Source organism: Dermacentor silvarum, chromosome 8, assembly GCF_013339745.2.
Source record: "Dermacentor silvarum isolate Dsil-2018 chromosome 8, BIME_Dsil_1.4, whole genome shotgun sequence".
NCBI lineage: Eukaryota > Metazoa > Arthropoda > Arachnida > Ixodida > Ixodidae > Dermacentor > Dermacentor silvarum.
Window position 1 is genome coordinate 49,044,338 of NC_051161.1, and position 19,892 is coordinate 49,064,229.

The window sequence follows — 19,892 nt, forward strand, 5'->3', positions numbered from 1 at the left end:
TATAGGTAATTCCATATATGAAATAAAAATTTTATACAAAAATTTTCAAGGGAATTTTATTGCTGTTTGTTATAAACAATAATTCCTTATATGTGGGTTCGATATACCCGGGTTCGACTGTATAGTGATGTCTGACGTTTCGGAATTTTCACACGGCCTTGAAAACCGCAGCCGGGGAGCGCGTGTCGTTAGGTGTAGTTAAGCAGCGTCAGTCTAGACCTTGTCACAGTATACGCCGATATCTCTCTTTTCCTTTCGCTTTCTTTTTTTTTTTTTAACTCTCGTCTTTCCTATACATATTCTTATTCTATGACTACTGGTGTTAGGCGTACACGTGTTACACAGCATAACTACTTTTCGTTCCAAGTCTCCCGGCCACTTTCCTCGAACTTTCCGGGCAAAATGATGACGTCTGTTATAACCACTACCGAGCGCGCAGCGTTTCGAATTCGTGTTGCGTCGAACGCCCGTTTCAAGAGAATCAAACTGTGCATATCTACCCAGGAAAGGCGCACGCGTGTCCGTGACGTCGGCGTGACGCAGCATAGTTCGCGGAGTCAGGATGTTTCGGGGAGTGCCTGCGCCAGAGCGGACGTCACGTGTGAACACACCCTTACGTCATATTTATTTATTTATTTATTTATTTATTTATTTATTTATTTATTTATTTATTTATTTATTATACCTCAAGTACCTCGATTCGGGGCATTGCATGAGCAATTGGCATGAGTATACAGCAGTCATGTGGGTCAATGTATAGGGTGCTCTTCGATGGCGGACTTGGCTTTCGAGGTATTACATTTTCTTCGAAGCGATGCAGGCAGGAAGGCCGTTACATTCGCATTATTATAATGCCGTGTAGATTGTGTAGTTTTGGATGTAACATTAGTGCATATATCGCTCGCATCTCGACTAAGCGGCATATATGCGTGGAAGATAGGCGCACGCATTCACCCGAAAATGTATTATCGGCCCGATTCGCTCCGTATATGCGACATATATACGTTCGGCGGTCTCCACGTTTGTTTGAAATGGCTTATAAGAAGTTTGGAAAAGGTATACGGCGATTGCTTCTTTGTAACTTCTTCAGTCTCCGAAGTGCGCGTGCGACTGGTGCTCTCTCCTCTCTCTCTCTCTTTCCATCCCTATATCCCCCACACCCAGTGCAGGGTAGTAAACCGGACGTGCCACCCCTGATTACCCAATGTGGCTGCACTTCACTTTAATGTGCAGATTATTACTATTACTGCACACGATTCACTTTACTGAAAGGCGCTACCATGTTTGACGGGGACGTACCGCGTTTCGTCAGCAATGATAAAGGAATAGTTTTTACGCGGCAGAGATAGTCATCCTACCCCGGTGACTTTCTTTCTGTGGAGTATGCCAGTGCCTTGGAATAAGATGATGTAACCTTGACTCATTTATTGACAGTCCATCACTATTCACGACCTAAAAACAAACTAAATTCACTAAGACCTATAAGCACATGTTCATTAAGCTACCATTGCTCGTATAGCCTGAAAATTTGCCTATACGCGTGTGAATCATAGGAAGGGTGTATTTCAAAAAAAAAAGAAGAAAAAAGAACCGTGATGAATCAGCAAAAATAAGTGCTGAGTCACAGTCCGAGTTTGGTGAAATAAGGATGACTCGCAAAATTGACTTTCCAAATATGGGTTCGGAGTGAAGATGACTCGGCAAAAAAGTGGTCGTCGTGTCATTGAGTTGGCGGTGCTCGGGCTTTCGCCTTCAAGTCGTCTTAGTTGTAGCATAAGGGACCCTTAGTAATTTTTCTGCCTTCAGCTTTATCAAGCATTCATTTTTTTTTCTTCTTTGAATTACTTATCAGCGCAGGTTGCATGGGGTGGTGAGAATGGCTTCGCCGAGTAGTAGTAAGTGGTTCGTTGGGAAAGGGAAAGGTTGGCGCTATCTTCTGCAGCCCTTGTGGGAGCACGGCTCAGCGCCAAAACCGAGGCAATCTCGTCCTGTGCTATAGCAATGCTGTAGATTTGGGAATGATCAAAGTCTTGTACCCTCAAACGTCGCGTTCCTAGTTTACTTATGGCTTATCGAAACAGTAACCGCGCGGTGTCAACTTACTATCGGTATAGAGCAACTTATTTAAGCTTAACTCGCAACGTCACCACTTGTAGCTAATTGTGGGGCGTGTGGCTGCCCCCCCCCCCTTCCTTTCCTCCCTCTCCTCTTATTAGAAAGAGAAAGAAAGGGGGGAAAATGCGCTTCTCGGTATTCTTTCGGCTACTGGCTAGCAGGAGTGGCTCATAGCCTCGTCGCGCCATTGACGAAGGTCTTCAGATTCGCATTCGCGGCTTTATATCTCTCGCCTTTACAGAGGCGAGCAGGTCGCACTTACTATTCTGCATGTCTGCGCAAGACGCTGTGACCTCGCAGTAAGAAGGCCTTGGAAGAACGGGTTCAACGCTGCCGCATTCAGCGAAACCATTCCTCCTGCCGTGCATTTAAACTGTCAGCTTAGCGCTCCAGGGCTAAGCACTGCGACGATTTCATCGCTGCACGCAAGGTAAGCTACCCGCGGTAAGCCCCGCTGTTTTGTTAGGTAATCCGGGAGGTAAGGCCACTGCAGTAGCAAGCGTAAAACCTTGCGTCGCTAACTATACCGTGAGGTGCGATGACCGCTTAGATTGGAAGGCTATAGCCTTGATGGCGTCGACCCTACCCTGCAAAAAATGCATGACGGCACGTCGAGGAGGTGCGGGAAATTCTTTTTTCTTTTTTTTTGCGTCTTTTCTACGAAGCCTCTTCTCACAGTATAGAGTGGTCGATGTGCTATTGCCCAGAGCGTAATTTACTAATACAATTTAACCTAATATTATTTTAACGCGAGAGCATTAAAGGGGCCCGTGTCGCAGAAAATCCGGCGTCGGTGTGAGCGTGGGCGCGCCGGCGTCGTTGGCGGAAATAATCATCCTGAACCACCTCGACAGCGCAGGCTCTCCGCTTGGCGCAAGGCAGTTAGTGAACAACATTGAATTTCTCAAAGTAAAATCCGTCAGAAAAATCGTTAAGTACGACTTAACCACAACCTACAGACGTGACAGCGTCGGATTGTAATTTGAATATACGAGAAAACATAATTCTTTGACGCCGAAACTCAAACACAAACCCCTTTTCTAGTATTTCTACAATTCATGCAGCGGCGCGCCGCGGTTTCTTCCTTGCAAAAACACCATCCAGATGGCGCTCGTTGGACAAAAAAAGAAAAAGCGGCAGTTGCCGGGAAGCCTGATCAGCGCCTCCTCTATATTGAAAAAAATAGAGGCGGCGCTGGGCCTGATAAGCAGCCAGGGATATTTGAGTGCCCTCGCGTTCGACTCTTAAAGGCAAAGCTTAAGTGTACTCCATTTTTTTTACTTTCCCTGTATGCAGCAGGCCGTGAGTGGAATGGACTAATTGTCTCTTGCTTGCTGGCGTTTTTTTTGCACCATTGCTTTCCTCAGGGGTGTTGAGTGCGCGACCCATACAATTTTATGTGAGATTTAATCGCTTCCCACTCCCCTGCAAAAAATAATGCTGCGCATTCAATTGAATCTCATCAGAAAACTAATTGAAAGCAACAACAAAGCCTATTAAAACACGACAGATTCTCTGCGACGTCTTTTGTAAGGGCTGGCTCGTTTGCAGTAGTTCTGATTCAGCGTTGCTCTGAAGTTGTCATCTTATGCGTTGGTGCTGTCATAAGCGAGGACAGTCCGGATTTTACGACCCCCCTCTCTCTCTCTCTCTCTCTCTCTCTCTCTCTCTCGTTTTAATTGCAGTGCGCTTTTCTTTCTTTTTTTTTCTCCCTTCCTCGCTCTGCGAATGAATGCTCATGCTCGTCTGCTCAATTTCGCCGCAAGATTGTATATTTTCCTTCATGCGCTGGTTTCGTAAGGGCACAACGCACGGACATTAGAAATGCTAAACAGAACTCGCTTCACTGCGGGTTCTTTTCCTTCTCGTCGTCAGCGATTCGATGCATTCGCAAGAGCATATGTTGACAACCGACCACGTCACGGTTCACTTTACGCGAAGATAAAGTTTCTTAGTGCGATGTGACGTTCACGTTTCGCAACATCGTCTGTTGCGGAAAAAAAAAAGAGGGGAGGGGGTGGGGATGTCTGAAAGGAAAGGGTAAACCGACTAAGTATAGACTACAAGAAAGGATGCATAGCGCATGCCTTTTTTTGTCGCATAGGTATCTGCCACACAAGCTCACGATGAAAACACTCACCGGGCATCATCTCCAGGTGACTGCAGTCAGAGGAGTCGCTGTCTTCGCCGTATCTGTCGGTCCCCAAGAGGTTGTGGTTCTTGAAGGCAAACTGCAGCTCGTCTTCCGTACACTGCACAATGGGGAAGTGTCGGAGATAAGAAACCCTGTGCGTGTTATCGTCTCCGCAACTATTGAGGACTCTTGTCAGGATGGCACGCGTGTACAATAACTCTGTCGCTTGCGAAGCACCCTTCGCTTGCGAAGCACTCGTCGCTAGCGCTTTTCTGCAAAGGCTGATTGTCTGGCACGCGAGTACGTACGCGTGCCATTAGGGACTGGTTAAAATAATTAAATTAAATTATGGGGTTTTACGTGCCGAAACCGCGATCTGATTATGAGGCACGCCGTAGTGAGGGACTCCGAAAATTTGGACCACCTGGGGTTCTTTAACCTGCACCTAAATCTAAGTACACGGGTGTTTTCGCATTTCGCCCCCATCGAAATGCGGCCGCCGTGGCCGGGATTCGATCCCGCTACCATTAGGGACTGGTGTATCCTTGAACAAATGTATCGTGGTGAAAAGTTACGGCACATCGAGTGCTGTTCTTTGTGATTGATTGATTGTTTGACTATCCGATTTATTTATTTATTTATCAGAACAAGGTAATTGCTTATCTATATATCAGCAGAGATACCCTTCAACTCTCCATCTTCTTGCGAAACTCTGTCTGGTTTGATTGGATGCTTATAACAAAAGATAACATTCTATTTGAAAATAAACGAAGGTCAAGCCTGACAAGCTTTGGGAACGTTACTTTTACGAAAACGGATGGAGTACACAATAATGCATTGAAAACGCTGACGTCACAATGACGTCACTGAAGCCGCTGTTCGGGCGCCAAATTCAAAAAAGTGAAAACTGGGCCTTGATATTTTTCTGCTAATACTAGAATCCAGTCCGCGCCGAAAAAGCGTGAATATTGTTTTGAAATATACAACCTCCCAGCCTGAAATGTGTTAATAGAGAGTTTTAGATTAGGGTACGCAAGAGGCTTGCGTTCCGCTTGACGGTGCCCAAGCCCCTTAGGTCCCGGCAAGACATAAGAGGACGACGGGCTTGTGTGAACGTCTGTGACTATTAGTACAATTACTATTAGACCACACACGTCAGCGAACTCACCGTTAATTTCCTTCTTTCCTTCCCTCTTCTCTCTCCCTGTCATCTTTGTGTTCCCCTTTCCCATTCCCCCGGTGTAGGGTAGCCAACCGGACGTTATTCTGGTTAACCTCCCTGCCTTATGCTTTTCTATTCCCCCCCCCCCCTCCTCTAATGTTTGTCTCTGGTGTGCCTTTAGGAATCCGCTAAAGAAATTCGTTAAGGGACACCTTTATGGGTATATAAAGGGTGTTCGGTTGTCGCATCGCACCCTCACGTTTAAGGAGTAAGATCAAATTGTAGGTGGGAACTCATGATGACATCTTGTTTGCCGACTTTTTCTTGCAAGTAAAAAATGATGACAGCTGTTACAGGCGACATAAAAAAGTGCATTAAGTAAATTTACATATCTATCCCTTTGAAATTCTCCCGTCGGATATTTCTGTGCCCCCAAGGCTGTCATAATGATTAGATAGTTTTCAACTATACGTCTTTTGTCATCGCACGTCCAGTTAGAGCTCCGTTGTCGTCCTCTATACATTGTTTGTAAGGCCCTAAAGCCCGGCCCACATGGAGCGATTTTCTTGCGAAAATCTGGCGAACGGCCGCGCGCGGCGTCCACCTGGCGGCCGGCGGCTGTTCGCCCGGCGGCCGGCGGCTGTTCGCCGACGATCAAGGTGGGCTAAATATTTTCGCCGGCGATCCGCCGCTCGCCGGAAGCGGCGAGTGGCGCGGACCAATCAGGGCGCGGTCGCGTCCGACTTCCGGCCGCCACATTTGACTTGGCTAGCCAGCCAAAGAACATGGCGACGAAAGCTGCGCGAATCGCGTACAACGATCGGCTGATCATAGCCGTCCAGGCGCGACCAATATTATGGGATTGCTGCCACCCAGAGTACAAGAACTCACGGAAAAAGATCGTCGTGTGGCGTTGTCCGGACCGGTTCACAGCGCAGCTGGGCGTTTTCTGCGACTACTGAAAGGATGTGTCCGCGACCTTCTTGAGCAATTACTTCGAGTGCAAACTGGGAACGGATGTTTGCAGAACGCACAATTACCGCAGCACCTCTCATAAAACCGCGGATATCGCGGCTACGGTACAGTACACTGTAGCTACGGCATCTGTGGCTACGGTACCGCGGCGGCTGAACACGATTGCCACTGCACAGCGTGGCCAGCCCCAGCGATTATTCCGCGTCCTGCAGTCCATGTTTTGATAAAAGTGACAGAAATTGTCAAATGGACATTAAACCTAGATAATAAGTCGTTTTATTTACCGCGATTACATAAAAAATGGTTTACTTGCAGATACAAAACTATTTTTTCACTGCATTTTACTGGGAACGAAATCACGCTGTTCTAGCAACACTGAAATCGTGGCGGCGACGGCCGCCTGTTTTTCGCCGCATGTGGGTGCTGCACGGCGGCGGCACGCTGGCGATCAGCCGCGCTGGTGCGGGCCGCGCGAAGTTCGCCGTGAAAGTTCGCTCCATGTGGGCCGGGCTTAACAGTAGGGGTGTTACCCGTGCGACAAGCAAACACCCTCAAGGGTGTAAACATTTTTACAGTGTACCTCCGTTTCTTGCTCCGCGGATTAACGGCAGATCAGTGAAAACCACCAAGCCGAGCGCGTATACCTGTTCCGAGTGTAGGGACATGGTGTCTCCGATGGAGTCGCCCAGACTGGGCGCCCTCTGCAGGTCTTCCTCCGAGGCCCCGCCATTCTGTAGCGCCAGCTTGGTCAGGTCGGGACACGACAGGTTCTTCATGGACTTGTTGAGCGGCACTTGCAGCGATGGCACCTGCAGCAGGCCGTCCAGCCCGAAAAAGAAACAGCGACCGTTAGAACGGCACAGCGCGACGACCGACCAACGTCGCATGGCGCGGCCGGCGGCGATATCTTAGCGGTGCGGAGGGATCGAACGATTAGGCCTAACGGTAGCGTCGGCTTAGGTGGCTGCGTTACAGGCGCACCAGCGAGCGTGCCGGATCAAGCGAAGGAGCTAAACTGAAATGGCTGCGTGTCTTAGCGAAAGAAAATACTGAGTCGGTGAAATGAGTGAGAGAGAAGTGACCGGTGAAGGACTAACTCACTGCATGCGTGGCGCGGCTCACTGTTCCACTTTCACCCTCGAAAAGTGAGAGCGGATAGCGGCGATTTGTCGCACTCGTGGGTTGAATGCGAACAAGGGCGGATGGCGGAAGAGGGGGGGGGGGGGAGCTTCTATCGGCGGGCTGTGTACTACTCGGTGCGGCATGCAGGAGAAATAAAGTGGAAATGTTCTACGTTGAAAAGCGAGGCCTCTTTTTTTTTTGTAATTCTTTTTTGTTTGTTTGATTTTCACTCCTTCCGCTGCTCTGTGCTGCTACGCAGGTGTGACATTGAATCTAAACTCATGAACGTTTTGTTAATGTCGACCTTGCTTTTTCTTGTTTCCGAGGTTTTTTTTTCTTTTTCTTTTCCTTCCGATGCGTTTTCCATTCGGTTCATTGACGGCGTGGACCCCCCCAATGACTGTATTGGTGTATATTTCTTGTCGGTATGCCGTGAATGTGGCGCTTGTCTCTGAGATGTCTCAAGTGACCCACATTAGAAGAAGCTCAATCTTACCGGGCATTTGGCTAAAGCGTATAAGCTCGAGCGTGTACACACTTGTCAAGTCCATAAGAGGAGGAAAGCCAGAGAATCGTCAATCGTATACCAGGCGGGTAGCTTAACTGAGTGGAGTGGCAGGGTCTTCTAAAATATCGCAAACTTCATTTCGGGTGTCTACTCTAATCCTATATACCGATCAGGAAGAGAAAAAATCTCGAGTTAAGGTTCCACCTATGGTGGGACTAGCTTTTCTGACAACTTCCTTTTTATTTTTCTCTTTTTCTTTTGGCAGTCTGCAGCTGTATTGAAATTGAGGAAAAGCTGCGTCGGTCCGTGTTTGGGTGGAGTTGCGGTCTATCCGAGCATCTTGGTAAGTATGCAGCCGGTCGACTTAGGGTAAAGATGATAATTAAAATGACAGTTAACAGCAACCACGTGGCCGCCCTGTTTTAGCTGAAAGGAATAATAATAAATATTATAACTACTATTTCGCCTGAGAACACGTATAACGCAATTCCCAGGGGAAAAAAATAAAAGAGGGAAAATAAAAAAAAAAGTATAGAGAAGGATGGCAGCTGCTACTCAAATGGGCTCAACATAAAAAAAAAGAATTCTTGAAACACAACTACAAAAGAATACTTAAAAAGGAGAAATAGAAAGCACTGAGGCCCTGCTACCCACTAGCAGAGGAAAAAAAAAAAAACAGCTAAACACGGAAAGCCAGGTCAGTTTCATTTAAAAAAGTAAGGAATAACCAATGAATAACTGCGTATGAAAGCAGGAAGAACTGAGGATAAGAGGAGCCATACAAACACACGACAGTAGGTGTAACAGACAACCAAGTTCTGATTCCTTCCTTTCAGAAGACGCAGCAACCCACACAGTGAGATGTAACACAGTTCTAATGTTTCTAAGAAAATTGCTTCAGAATAGGGCCGGTGCACTACTGACTGTGCTTTTTTTTTTAATTGTCATCACTGTAAATGACTAAGAGTACGAGTATCGCTGTCGTTATATTCCTTGAGGCCATACGGGCATATGATATTGACCAACAGGAGTCAACAAGCGATCTCGCTAGCGCCAACGTTTCGGCGAGGTCACTTGTCTTCGTCAGGACAACAGGAGTTGCAGCCCTGACGAAGACGCATCCCTTTGTCTGAACGATCGCTCCAGCGACTTCCCTTGTTAGACCAACTGTTCATCACTTCAAGTCATCATCATCCAATGATCATCTGTCTTAATTGTTGAAGCTTATAGATACTATAAGTGACATCGAATCAACGCTTTGGAAGGTTTGACTTTTCGCAGAGTTTTGAGGGAAACATGCTGTAGAACATTGAAACAAAAATGTAGTAGTCGAGCTACTGGGGTCTATCTCAATCTTTCAACAACAACCGATTTATATAACATAACATAAAGGGTTCATTTTTTTTTTCAAGCTTTAGTTCAACATCCGGGATGCTGAGGCCAATGGTTAAGAATTCGGCTACACGGGCTTTACTAGGACTACGACGCAGTACATTTAATCTCCGAATAACCGTGTACTGCCAAACCAGCGATACTGTCGTATCGCCACACTTCCCCCTGGCGCTGTGTGTTGTGACGGGTTTCAGACTTTACCGCACTGAATAAGCGGCGCTCATCGGGCTGGTCAATTACCGGCAACATTTGCCTGAGGCAACCAACGCTCTTCCTCCTCTAAACAAAAAGAAAAGAAAAAAAATTGCCTTGCAATTGTCTCGGCTATACTACGAAACACGGGAAAAACACCGATTCGCTTAATTATTTGCCGTCGCAAGCGGTACGCGCATCACGAGTTATAGAAAGGGCCGCAGAACGGCTTGGTAGTTGATTGAATATTACGTAACGTGAAGCGAAAAGTGCAGAGCCCAAATGGTGGTGTCTGCATTATGGTCACAAATACAGCGATTGACATTTCGATAGATGAGCGAGATGAACCAGGAGAGACGAAGGGCTGGCTCGATTTTTAGCAACAATTTATATGAATCCAGCAGACGATGAAACCAACTGAAGCACAGGTGAATTAAACTATATTCTTCAACTTGAGATACAGCAATAATTACAAATGTCAGTTGAATTTTTCATAAACTCGAAATAAGGTTAAGCTTAACAACCACATTCACAAAACTGACGTTCACAATACTTTAATATTTAAAAAAGAATTAGTTTGCTTCTCCCGTACTTTGCTTGGTTTCCCTGTGATTTGGCTTCATATGGTATTTACTTTGGATGGATCGATCAGTGAGCGAGACGTGCTATAAGGAAGATATCAATGACTTCGGCCACCACGCCATGACTACCACCCGTCATCACCTCCATCATTACCACGACCACAACAACACGAACAAACGCGCGAACAGTTAGCACGAACAAGCACACGAAACATAATAAGAAAAAAGAAACACTACGACGCGTTTCTTTTACGAGCACAACACGTTGACACCATGGTTGATCGTCGACGGCCAGTCGACGTTGACGCACATCACAACGCGCGCAGATCACACGGTTGCTGCCTACGTTGCTTGTTCGTCCACACTTGTACGAGCCACGATATATTAGAAGAAAAAATAATAATAACGCAGGCTCTTCAAACACACCGATTGACAGGAAAATGCCCGAGAAAACAAGGGGCGGTTGCAGTGCTCTCCCAGGAACATGGGCAAAACCAGCCGTGGCTTCATGGGCGCAGCGGATGAACGCAGACTCCAGCGGTCACCTCAGAGAAAAGGAACAATGATTAACGGTGGGGAACCAGCACAGTGTTTAACGTTTGTATGTGGGTGCGCGACGCAGTCACCGTTGCATGTACTCGGGTATAAGCAGAGCGTCTCGTTCGACGCCTTCTAAGTGGGATTTCCCTCCCAGGTTCTCTTATATACTTCGTTAAAGAGCTGATTTTTCCACGTATGCAGAGCGGTGAAAGAAATAAAAGCGCGTAGGTATACAACCTTGGGAAAAGATACGTCGATACGCGACTTCCAAGCGCCTGGTTTGTGTTGTTATTTTCTTCCGCGCTGGAAACGTGTCCTTCGGGTGGCGCAGATAAATATCGCCCGCTCGCGCAGCACTCGCAAATGGAAAGAAAGAAAGAAAGAAAGAAAGAAAGAAAGAAAGAAGAAAGAAGAAAGAAAGAAAGAAAGAAAGAAAGAAAGAAAGAAAGAAAGAAAGAAAGAAAGAAGTGCTGCGAATCTCCGAGCAATATAGCATAAGGTGAGACGCCGAAAGGATTGAGAAGCTGCGATGGTGATCTACATACCGTCTATGGGTTTTTATCTTCCTCTTTTTCGCTTCGTTGCGCAAGGACTGTATGCAGATATAAATCAACCGTACGCTCCCTTTTTGCGCATGCCTAATTTATCGGGAGTCGCAGTAGAATGTCGCGAAATGAATGAGAGAAAGCGAATTGCGTGGAGGGAGAGAGTTTCGTACCGAATCAGTATGTTCGCGGATATTTGGAAGGAAAGGGGGGGGGGGGGGGGGGCACTGAAAGGTGAGGTCGCCTTGAATTTCTCTGACTTTGAAGCGAGGCAGCTACGACAGCTTTGTGCATGCGACTGAGCCGATGCACCGAGCGTAAAAACCACCGCACATATCTGTGGGGACGCGTCCGGATCGGTCCACTTTTCTGTAACGCCGGACTTCGGTGATTTTTCTTCTCAATCCGAAATACCATGCTCAACGTGAGCGTACATATGCATTTACTCTGGTCCCTATATTCGCGTCCGAGGACAGATCTCTTCGTGCGGAGGTCACTTAGATCTCTGACTTTAGGCAAAAGTGCGGATATACATTGTAAGTTACATTGCGAGGTCCAACATTTTCCAATACCACAGTATAAACTAAACAAACTAAGTCGACCACGTAATCGGGAACTCAATAAACGTGACCCATCCGTCGGAGTGGTGCGCTGAAACGAACAGTCCGCGGAGATATGCGGGACACGTCACGGCAGTGACAGATTTTCCCGATTTGCAAAAAGCCATCCGCGTATTGCAGCATCACTAGTATACGCGTGTCTGAAGTTGTTCTCTCGGCGACCCGCTACGCAGGAAACATCCCTTCAGTCGCGTTCCCCGCGTCACTACATGCGACAACCTTGAGCTGAAGGAAGCTGTGACAAAGGGGACGCTCGCGGCTAATAGAAAAATCTCGAGGAGGGAGTGGCGGGGGAGGGAGGAAGGGAGGGTAGCGGAGATGACCGCATGTATAGGAAGCCAGAAATGGCGACTCATCGGTATGCGGCGACGCAAATCTTTGCAGCTGCGGCCGACCGACTCTACACAAAAGCTCTGGCAGCAAAGCTGTGTTCGTCCCTTTATTATTATTTTTTTTCTCGCGCTTCTGACGTCATCGTCGTCGTCTTGGATATAGACTAGACACTCGGGCGATCGAAGGAAGCGCCCATACGCGTCCGGAGATGCACGCAGACAGACGCGGGGGGGGGGGGGGGGGGGGGGGATACGCGCATTCAAACTGGCGACAAGAACCATAAAAGGACTGAAACAAACATTTAAAAAAGTCATGCTTGCCTACATGGGCGCTTGTCCTGTCTGTCTCGCCTTACTTGGGCCCGTCTATTTCGCTTCGCCGTACTCAAAATATATGCATCACCAACTGGCCCAAAATTCTACTCTTCTGAGGTTCAGACATCGGCACATACGTGTCATTCACTACAAAATTAGATGCTCGGACAACTGAGAAGCTTGTAAATCATTAACTGCTTTAAATTATCTGGCGAACAATGATAACGGCAGTAATGAAACAATGGAACGGGTTATTGACAGGTGCACGTACAGTGTTGCGTTCGCCGATGGAGAGAAGCGTGATATTAAAACAGTGTGCATAGTTTTGAAGAGATCGAAGCACGGTGAATAAATCGGAACAAATTCGTATCAAATGTAACCTCAAAGCGAGCTCTTCTTATTGAATGAGTGGGAATTATTAAGTAGAAGTATTGCTGCCCCCCGTGCGTTCGCTCGAGAACTGGTGCCCCTGCGCGACAACGACAACTATCGTGCAGCAGAATCATTCATAACGTTTTTCATAATTCATCGTTCTGTTTTCCTCGAGACTCCAATAAGTGTTTTTTTTTATTCATGACATATTCGAACATGAGAAATGAATAATCGACAACTTCGAACACTGAGTTCTCGAGTCGAGTACGAATCGAATAGCAGGGAACTGTTCGATACGTATTCGAAATTTCGAATATTCGCACACCCCTTATACACTCATGATTCTAGCTGGCTGCATGACACGACCCATAGGTCTCGCTGTAGTGCACGGATTTGATGGGGTGGAGCTTAGTGACTTATACGAACGGGAACGTAGCTGAATTCATAACAGGCCGTCGCTTCGGTTAGTGCGAAATATGCGATCTGCGAGAAGGAAGGGGTGTTAGTGAGTCAGCGACGGCACCGCATCTCCGAAAGCACATTATTTAGAACTCGTGGAGGAAAGTTCCTTTAGCATAGTGTTAAGGGCATCACCGTTCTGATTATGGCAGTAGTTTTTCCCGTAAGAGTTAGAGAGAGAGAGAGAGAGAGAGAGAGAAGAGAGAGAGAAAAGTACTGTGCACGTCGCCGCCTATGTGCTGTACCCGTCGGACGTCATTCTATTGTGCTGCGATTCTCGAGGAAATTAACTTCGCGGTTGGGCCCGGTTTGCGTCACCCCGACGCAAGCTGGGAAAATCACGCGGAGACGAACTTCGTACTATACATGTGCAGCAGTGCGGCATTGTCGCATTGTGCGCGTTCGAAAATGGCATTTCGCTCGCGAAAAGTGGGGCTTCAAGTATACGACACTGCTTTTTTGTGCGTATACTAATTCATTTCACATAGATCATAGCCTTTCTTCTCTCTCTTTGTCTGCGTGTCTGCGTGCGTGCGCACGCGTGTGTATGTTTGTGCTTGTGTTTGTTTGTTCCCTATTAAAGTTGATACTTTTCTTCCCAACAAGCGACACTATAACTAGTGGGCACAAATTGACACACACGGAGAATGAGAGACAAGCTTCTCTGCGTATCTGTCAATTTGCACTCCTCACCTAATAGATATGTGTTTCACCAGGCTATAGCCCAACACGAAATACAGCTATATCACAACATCTTCAGGTCTCCGAAGGTCTTCAGATCAGATTGCTATTTTGCTGCGTTTATTCCCTAATCGAAGACATTTTCCTGTGTGAAAGCGTGCTCACCAAGACGATGGTAAACGGTTGACCTTCAGAGAGATCTTTGTGACTCGTACCGCAGGCAGGTCGCGAGAAAAACGTCTCAGATTTTCCCATAAAAGTTCACACGTATATACAAGGCAGAACTGCGCGCGAATTGCGGTAGAGGAAGCTGTCTGTACAAGCCACTTCCAACGTAATAGGATTGATTATCACGGTTGCGTCACAACCAGCAAAGCCGCGTGCATCGGGAACGGTAAATGACGTTCAGCGTTAGAGATAAAAGACTTGATCATAGAACTGACCTTACGTCAATTGCGTCTGCAGATATGTGGTTTGTTGGCAGTGATTTCAAGGGCGTGCGAAACAGACAACCATGTCGCTTTCGATGCACGTGTTGCGATTTGGAATAAGTCTCCATGACGTCAGCTAAAACTTAACGATAAACCTTTCACTTCGTCTCTCTCTCTTTCTCTCTTGCTTTTTTTTTTTTCGAATTGTGATAGGAAGAGAATAGATCCAAGCCAATCGTGTACACTTAATGCCAAGTGAGTCGGGTACGCACTTACATTTGGCTGACTCAGAAATGCTTTCAAATCGAACGCCTTTGCGCGACGTGGTTCTCTGGCAGTCTGATGTTACCGCATATTTTTGCTAATTAGGCGCTCGAAACAATGTAATCGATTTGCTATTAACTGTCGCAGTACTTAATATCAGCGCTATCTTCCCTCAAATATGAAGGCTGCGCACACGATAATTCTGCTCAGAAGGCACTCGTGTCCTTTACAATATATTACGTATTATATACCGTTGAAATTTTAGGTACCGCGTTGTTCTTTGCCGTACGGTAATTTAGGGCTAGCTAATGTGTCAGGGGGCATTAAAAAGGCATTTCGAACTGTTGATTTCCTTTGGTTTAAGGAAGATGATGATTATATGATATGATATATTTACTGCCACCCCTTTGAAACGGCGTGGTGACATAGTCACCTAGCCTGCTTGATTTAATCAGGTATGCTAGATATGCTTTTCGTTCTAGCATTTTTGTATATATCTCCTTAATATTTTCCTTTTTCTCTTCTTTCTTTCTTTTTTAAATTAACGTTCTATACTACCACCTTGTAGCAGACATTGCCCGTCTTGTCCCATTCGTTTTATAATTATTTTTTTTCTAATGAGACACCGCACCATCTGGTTTTGGAACAATCTCGAGTATACGAGAGACAAAAGAACCATAAGGATTGGGCCGGAAGCTTATTGAACAAACAACCGGAGGACTGCCCTGCGAAAAAAAAAAAAATGCAGGTGTGTTGCTGCAATGGCGGTGTTCGCCTCATTCATTATAGGTGCGAGCTGAATCTGCGCGGCGTCCGTATATCGTGGTTCACAATCACTGGATCAAGAAAGGCTTCACGCGCATGGCTATACGAATGCAGAATATCTTTCAATTCGCGGTCAGTGACGGAGCTCCTAAAGAGGAGCTTCTGAAGCTTCAATCCAATCAACCACTGGCTATATTTTCTTGCTGGGTATAATTTTCTCTGCGTCAGTTCCTCTGAGGGAGTATACGCGCCCGGTAATTCGGTTGATCGCCAACGCCGTCGTTGATTATAGTATCACAATCGCTATGGGTGTCGCCAAATTCATCCCCATCGGCATCCCTATAACATCACCCACTCGGTGCAATTCACAGCGGACAGCTTCCTGTTGGCCTCGTCACATGAAATACGACTACCGCTATATTTAATCGTCCGGCACGTGATCTGCGCACGGCGGGCTACAACCGTAGTCGTGCCAAATGGATGGCATGGGGATGAACGCGTCTAACCGGTATCTCTGCAAAAGGACGCAAGCATTTGCGTCATCTATTACACGAATTGGAGGCGCGCTTTGAGCTTCCGCAAAGACCGAGTTAAGCTTAACCGCTTGTCGGAATGTAGCGAACCTGCCTCTGGACGAAGGATTTTTTATTATTTTTTTTTTCAGAATTGATTCAGATAAACTTGGTGACGCATGACCTGGCAAAGAGAGAGATGGAGAGAAAAGCAGGGAGGTTAACCGGATGCAAGTTTCCAGTTTCCTACACCCTGAACGGGATTTTTTTTTTTTTTTTTTTGGGGGGGGGGGGGGGGGGTATAGTCGGGCAGGTGTGACTAAAGTCACATTGCTCGTAGCAGGAAATCACGATGTGAAACGAAATAAATTTGGAGCGGTAGACGTTAAAATGTATGTATTCGGGTCGAAGTGCAACGCGAACGTCGAATCGAATCGAAGCGGTGCCCCAATGCGCATTGAGCACTAATGTCGGGACGTGCATGCATGGATCAGAACTGTTTCCGCGCGCGTTTGTGAACTTGGAATTTGATGACTGTACAGATAACTTGCTGGCGTTTTGTTTCGACCCGATGGCGCAAACATACGTTGACACTGACAAACGATCACCTTCTTCTGATTCGCGAAGCAATTCGTGCGTAATAACTGTTCGTAAGAACGGGCGCGCGAGACCATCGTGTATGCTAGTGAACGTATATACAAACTTCACTGCCGTTCCACTTACTTTTCGTTAACAAAGCGCGTTCTTTAGCAGTATGGAACAAGTTTAACTGGAACACCTATGCATTTTGTCGCATGGTTTGGAGATGCATGACGAAAATGGTGCCAGCTTCATATAAATAGACATATAGGAACAGAAGACAGGCATGGAGGTTCACAAAAAAAAAGAAAAAAAAAGCCTGGTTTGCTACCCTGCACAAGGTAAAATGGATATAAAGAGATAAGAAAGGAGAAAGGTATCCAGGCAAACAGAACTTGGTGCACAAAATTTTGAGGCGACGCACCTCAGAACCCTTTATAAGTGAATATGTCTCGCTCCAGTTGGTATATTGCAACATGTATACTTTAACGGAATATTATTGAAATGTAAATTAGTAAATTTTGCTTATAAGTCAGTCAGTTATGTAAATCGATTGATCGTGCAGTGATATCCACCTCTCCAGAGTAATTCCTCTCAATGGAGATAATGCTGTTATCTGCCACAGGCTATCTTTGATTTTCTTTTTCTTTTTTTGGTTCTGTTAATAATACGCGCAATATCAATGAAAACAACCGGAAAGACCACAATAGGTTTTGAAAAGCAAAATGCCTTGTGAGTTTGACCCTTGTTACGTACGAGCATCAATTGCATGCTACAAGCACGCACAATATATATATATATATATATATATATAGCATATTGATTGGATCGATCATCCAGCTGATGCGTAACCACTCCACAAATCGATCAGATGGGCATCGAACTTGACCTACCTTAAGATATTGACTAGTCTTCCGCTTGCGCGGGGGCGGCTCGATCTTGGGCTGTGACGTCACCGTAGGCATATCGCCAGTCCTCGGTCCAACACCAGCTGAAGTGTCACTCAACGCCGTCAGCGGCGTAGGCATATGCAAACACAAGGAACCCTCAAAAATCCTTTCGCGGAGGGAGGGGTGGGGGTCTCGTCTTCCGTAGACAGTATAAAACGCGCACAATTCACACACACACACGTGACTTTCCAAAAGTCGGGGAGTAAGTATATCGTCAATCCGTCAGTGCACGGAGGCGGGCGGACACCACTCCGTAGGAAATCGCGGCTCTTTCAGTACTGAGGAGCCCTGGAGTGATGTCGGCCGGTTTTATGAACTGCGTGCGACCAATGTGACGTCTCGCATGACGCAAGCGAGCCGCGAAAAAAAGAAAGGTGTCTATACGGAGAAGGCGTGACTGGAATGGGCTGCAAGGTCGTCGGACGGCGCTCGAGAGCTGGCAGGTACAGTGTATGTGTTTATACGCGATGGCTATCGACGAAGGCTATCCCAGCCTCGCGGACGTGAATATTCAAGAGTGTGAATGTGACTGCATGAGAGATGTACGTACGTGGTGGTGGCGAAAGTAGCTGGCTGTTTGTTGTTCGAGCTGATCGGGAGACGCGAAAACAACGGTTTTTCTCGGGGCGCACGTGTAAACACAGATGCGAACGTGGCTTCTGCGATGTTGGCTAAACTGGCTATTCTCTCTGTGGGAAAGGGGCGTGGGGGAGCGGAAATACCTGTTCGTCACTCTCGCGAACTACCCCCTTACGTATACGGAGGTACGCAGCTCGCAATCGAGTGGTATTGCTGAGAGAGGCGCTGGACGTCCGCCAGGTATCGCTCGCTGGGAGCTGCGGACACTTCGACTTTGGCGACGAACACGATCGAATTTTTCCGCAGAAAGTTTGTATAAAGGCCCCGTTGGATGGAGGTGACCGACGGACGAACGTGCGACTCGGTGTTTATCTGAAGAAAACATCGGACGCGCGTTGCGCATTTGCTCTGAATGCGACGTCCAGCACGTGTCTCTCTACTTATATACAGATCGCACTAAACTGCGGGTGGACTCCGGAACATTTTCTGAGAAGAAAATTCTTGGACCGCGTGTCCACGTCCGTTGCGTTAAGCTATGATCGTGCGCTATACTTGTAGTTTTTTGAAGTGTCGCCGGCCTCAGTGACAGTTTATATATAGTCCTACTGTGCGCGCAGTGCTCCATCTCTGCCTCTTTTTTCTCTTTCTATTCCCCATTTAACTTTTCGCAGTGTAGGGTAGCAAACCGGACACTCATCTGGTGCTCCTTAATTTTCCTATCCTCGCCGTTCTCTCTCTCTTGTACCCGACGCATGGTGGCTCAGTGGCTATGGCGTTCTGCTGCTGAGCACAAGGTCGAGGGTTCGAATCCCGACCGCGGCTGCCACATTTCGATGGGAATGAACTCCGGTCAAAATAATCCGGAGCCCTCTGCTAAGGCATCTCTTCTATGGCTACAGTGTTGCTTCGCGATGCTAAACCAAATAAATCAATCAGTCAAATAAACAAATAAATAAATAAATAATAAATCACAGCATATCCACGGGGTGAATGATGATGAGTGGGCGAAGCTCCGGAGGGAATCATCGGATCTCCCGCTTAAGGGGACGCTAGCACAAACGCGTTAGAAACGTGCAGTACTCTCTAGTAAGGGGGAGAGGCCACAGCGTCTTACGCAGCCATTTACACATGCCGGAACGTGCACCGCGTTTGCCGACGCCATCACATGACTGCTGAGAGAGTATACCCCCCGTATTCATAAACGCTCCTCGACTTGAACTTGACTTGCCACCGCTTTGGGCAGCGCGTTCGAAACGCGTTGAAGGTAAGGCGGAGAGGCCACAGCGTCTTACACCAGCTTCTTACACGGGCCGTAACGCGCTAGCACAATTGCGTTAGAAACGCGCTAGAAACGCGGCCTTTCGTTAATGTTGGGTATTTATTGCCATCGTGGTGCGTGTGTCCATGTCCGCTTCGTGGCTTAGTGGGCTAACGCCGCGCGTTCGGAAGCGAGGGGTCCCTGGTTCGATTCCGCGCTACGGACACAACTTCGGAGTTTTTTTTCTCATTTTTCTCAGACTGGTTACACACTACTACTACGACGACGGGGACGGAACGGGTGCCGCTATATGGAGCTTCGCCCCTAATAAATAAATAATCTGCCCCTTGTCGAAAGGCGTTCGGTCGGGTGCGAGTTTATGCCACGTAAGCGGAGGCTGCTTATATACGCGTCTCTGCTTGCATTCGAGCCGTAAGCCTACGCTGTTTTATTGCAGAAAGAAATGATTGAGAATTCTTTACCGCGGATTTGTACTTAGCGAGGTTGAT

At 47.0% G+C, this 19,892-nt stretch overlaps 1 protein-coding gene across 6 annotated transcripts in view; it reads right to left on the bottom strand.

Moving 5' to 3' along the window:
• LOC119461181 (GRAM domain-containing protein 4) overlaps positions 1-19,892 on the bottom strand; it is a 108,619-nt gene that overhangs the window by 18,003 nt on the left and 70,724 nt on the right. For 3 of the 6 annotated variants that reach the window (XM_049671896.1, XM_049671895.1, XM_049671898.1), the window contains exons 2-4: positions 7,031-7,195; positions 4,256-4,367; positions 501-578 (exon numbers count right to left, since the gene is read on the bottom strand). In XM_049671896.1, the coding sequence (XP_049527853.1) occupies positions 501-578; positions 4,256-4,367; positions 7,031-7,195 (355 nt within the window). Of the gene's footprint in view, positions 1-500; positions 579-4,255; positions 4,368-7,030; positions 7,196-17,489; positions 17,997-19,892 lie in introns of those variants that run through there. The other 3 variants (XM_049671894.1, XM_049671893.1, XM_049671897.1) reach the window with 3 other exon arrangements.